Genomic DNA, 2,813 nt, shown 5'->3' on the forward strand with positions numbered 1-2,813 from the left:
TCGTGCTACTCCACTGCTAATCCTTCCTGGTGTTTTTTTTTTTGCGCATGCAGGAGTATATGCTAATCCTTTGCCATCGGTCTTCGCACGGTGTTCCATCAATTAACTGGACAACTACTTTTTCCAAATGAATAAAGAAAGAAAAACTTTTGACTCTGTTTAAAAAAAAATCTTTTGTCTTGTTTCATAAAAACAAAACAAACTATACTAATAGTGACGAGCGTCCAAAATAAAGATACTACCAATGACGGTTAGTGCCTTACTGGCATGAGGGAAGGAACGAGATCCTCCAACGTAGAAGCAAACTACAACGTCACTAGTGACGGTTTCTGTCTTACTGGCATAAATCCAGTTCACAAGTGCAGTGCTCTACACATTGAGCAGCATCACACCATCATCACGCGACCAAGCATCCATTAAAGTAGAATCACACCGAGCACGGAAAGAACAAAAGCTTTGTCTTTTATTTTATTCACTCGCTCTATGGAGATGAACAATGCATGCAGAGTTGCAGACGCAGGAGGGTTGCAAATTTCCTTCTATGGAGATCTCCTATTAATCGCTGTCATTAACGAGATATAGACGCAATTAATCTAGTTAATTAATGTGGCAGCAATAGTAAGGATAGGATCCACCATTGCTGCACCACGGAGCTGCCATGGCCGGCGGCTTTCACGGCTTGGCGCTGGCGAGGCTCACCCAAATCTGCTCGAAGACTTCGATTATGAGGTCATGGTGCTCGGCGTCGTTGAGGGACAGGTAGCAGGCGAGGAGGTCCTCCAGGTCCTCGGCCTCGTGGATGCCCTTCGCGCTGATCATGTCCTCCATGGACTCGCGGAAGTCCTGCCCTGGGTCCTCCGACATCTTCACCACCGGGTAGCTGCTCACAATCACCGGCGCCGGCAGCAGTGGCGGTGATGCCGTCCAATTTCGCGCCGGCGGCTTCACTTTCTTGCCGGTGGCGGTCAGACGCGGGCTCTTGGCGAGCGTCTTGAGGCGGCGGCGCCCCGACAACGATGCCGAAGACAGTCTCGGCTTGCTGATGCTGCTCTCCTCGGAGGCACAACTTGCTCTTGCGGTCACGTCGGCGAGGTCGACGTTGTTGCCATCCTGCTCGTTTGGCTTAGGTTGTCTCCTCGCCGGCCTGGTCACGATTGGCCGGAGTCTTCTCTCGGGTGTGTCCTTTTCCTGCAGGTCGATTATGATTTCGTTATGCGACGCGATCACCTTGACGTTGAGGCCGTCGTCCGGCGGGCCTGTCGCCCTTGGCCTCCGGGGCTCCCCGCCGTCACTCTTGATGCACAGGTCACGACGGCGACAAGACCGGCCGGCTGCATCGACCACGGGCTCTTTTCCCTGGGCCGGCACCGACGCTGACGCAGGTGCTCTTTCTCCAGTCGCGTGGCCCACCCTGTGGCGCCTCCTGGAGCTCCTTGCCGGCGATGGCGCGTCCTTGGCCCTGGGCGGCTTCGGAGCCGGCGGCGCAGGGACCTCCCTGTCTCTGGTGGAGTAGTAGTACGACGCCCTGCGAGGGAGCGGGGCACGGGGCGACCCCTTCGTCGGCGTGACCGGCGGCTCGACGTCGGCTTCCGGCTGCTTGACGTCGTTGTCGGCCGCCCTGTTCCACCGTGACGACGGCGGCTGCGGCGCCGCCTCCACGCTCCACCGAGCCGACGACTCCCGGTTCCACGACGGCGGCTGGTAGGACCGAGCCGAGGAGGACCGATGATGCACCCCAACGCCGCCGCCTCCGCGGGGGCGCATGTCGCGGAGCTTGTAGAACCATGCGTTGGGTATCATGTCGGACAGCCGGAACTTGCGGCGAACCATGCGCCCTCGCCGGCCGCCGGTGCGCGCTCTGTTCGCTCTGTACGACAGTACGAGGTGGAGAGGTGGAGCAGGGGACCAGCGAGGAAAAAGAAAATACGAGCACGACCACGGTGAGGGGCCGAGGGACCGGACAAGGTTAAATAGCGGCAGCCTGAGGCCAACTCCAACGCAGCCCCAAAATCGTCCGCATTTTTGTCCAAACGGACAATCCACACGGGCTAAAAGCATCTATATCCGAACATTGCAAATATAATCCTTTAAACATCTATGAACGTGTCAGGTTAACTACTAAATGTATCCCTTATTTATCGGTCCGCGTAGACATACTTCTCATTTGCGTTCTCATATGTCCAGTCACTGATACATGATTGATGAAAAGGAAGAGAGAAAAAAATTAATAAAGAAAAGAAAAATGTGGACTCGTGTCGGGTAGCGTCCTACGTGATAGACTGATCGGGCGTGTCCGGGCGCCTCTGCAAGCCCTCGTGTCCTCCTTATATTTGAGATGGATACGAGGATCCGCGGAGAGGTCGCACGTATATGCTTGATATGAGAGTTTCGGTTGAGTCACTTTTTCCCTTCTCTCTTGTGTCCGGTCATTGACAGGGGATGTCCACGAACGTATGAGAAGTCATTTAAGGCGTTTTATTGTAGATGCTCTAAGAGCATCTCCAACACACGCTATCTTAGTCATGCGTGGGAAAAAACCGTTTTTTGCGCTCGAAGCCGAAACAGATGCTCCGACAGCAACACAATAATCGAGCTTGTCGTAAACTTGGTTCAGAGGAAAACGACATTGCGTACGGAATTAAGTCATGCATTAATTTTTTCTAAAGAATTAAGTAATGTAAGAAACATTTATATTTGTTTTTCATTAATTTTAGTCTTCTATCATTTATCCATACATTTTTAACAAGGTTACCGTCGCAACGCGCGGGGCATGGTCTAGTAACTCCAACGAGGAGATCCAAACGGACGCGCGG

General features: G+C 53.3%; 1 protein-coding gene across 1 annotated transcript; it reads right to left on the minus strand.

Annotated features, from left to right (window-relative positions):
• Positions 1–441: 441 nt before the first annotated feature.
• Positions 442–2,151, minus strand: LOC123414036 (transcription repressor OFP1-like). Its single transcript, XM_045106633.1, has one exon. The coding sequence runs from the start codon at positions 2,056–2,058 to the stop codon at positions 673–675; it is 1,386 nt and encodes a 461-aa protein (XP_044962568.1). The 5' UTR covers positions 2,059–2,151; the 3' UTR covers positions 442–672.
• Between the last annotated feature and the right edge of the window lie 662 nt (positions 2,152–2,813).

This window comes from Hordeum vulgare, chromosome 1H, assembly GCF_904849725.1.
Source record: "Hordeum vulgare subsp. vulgare chromosome 1H, MorexV3_pseudomolecules_assembly, whole genome shotgun sequence".
NCBI classification, from domain to species: Eukaryota; Viridiplantae; Streptophyta; class Magnoliopsida; order Poales; family Poaceae; genus Hordeum; species Hordeum vulgare.

Coding starts and splice junctions, on each gene's coding strand:
- LOC123414036 (XM_045106633.1), bottom strand. CDS start 2,058: ATGCTTTTAGCCCGTGTGGATTGTCCGTTTGGACAAAAATGCGGACGA.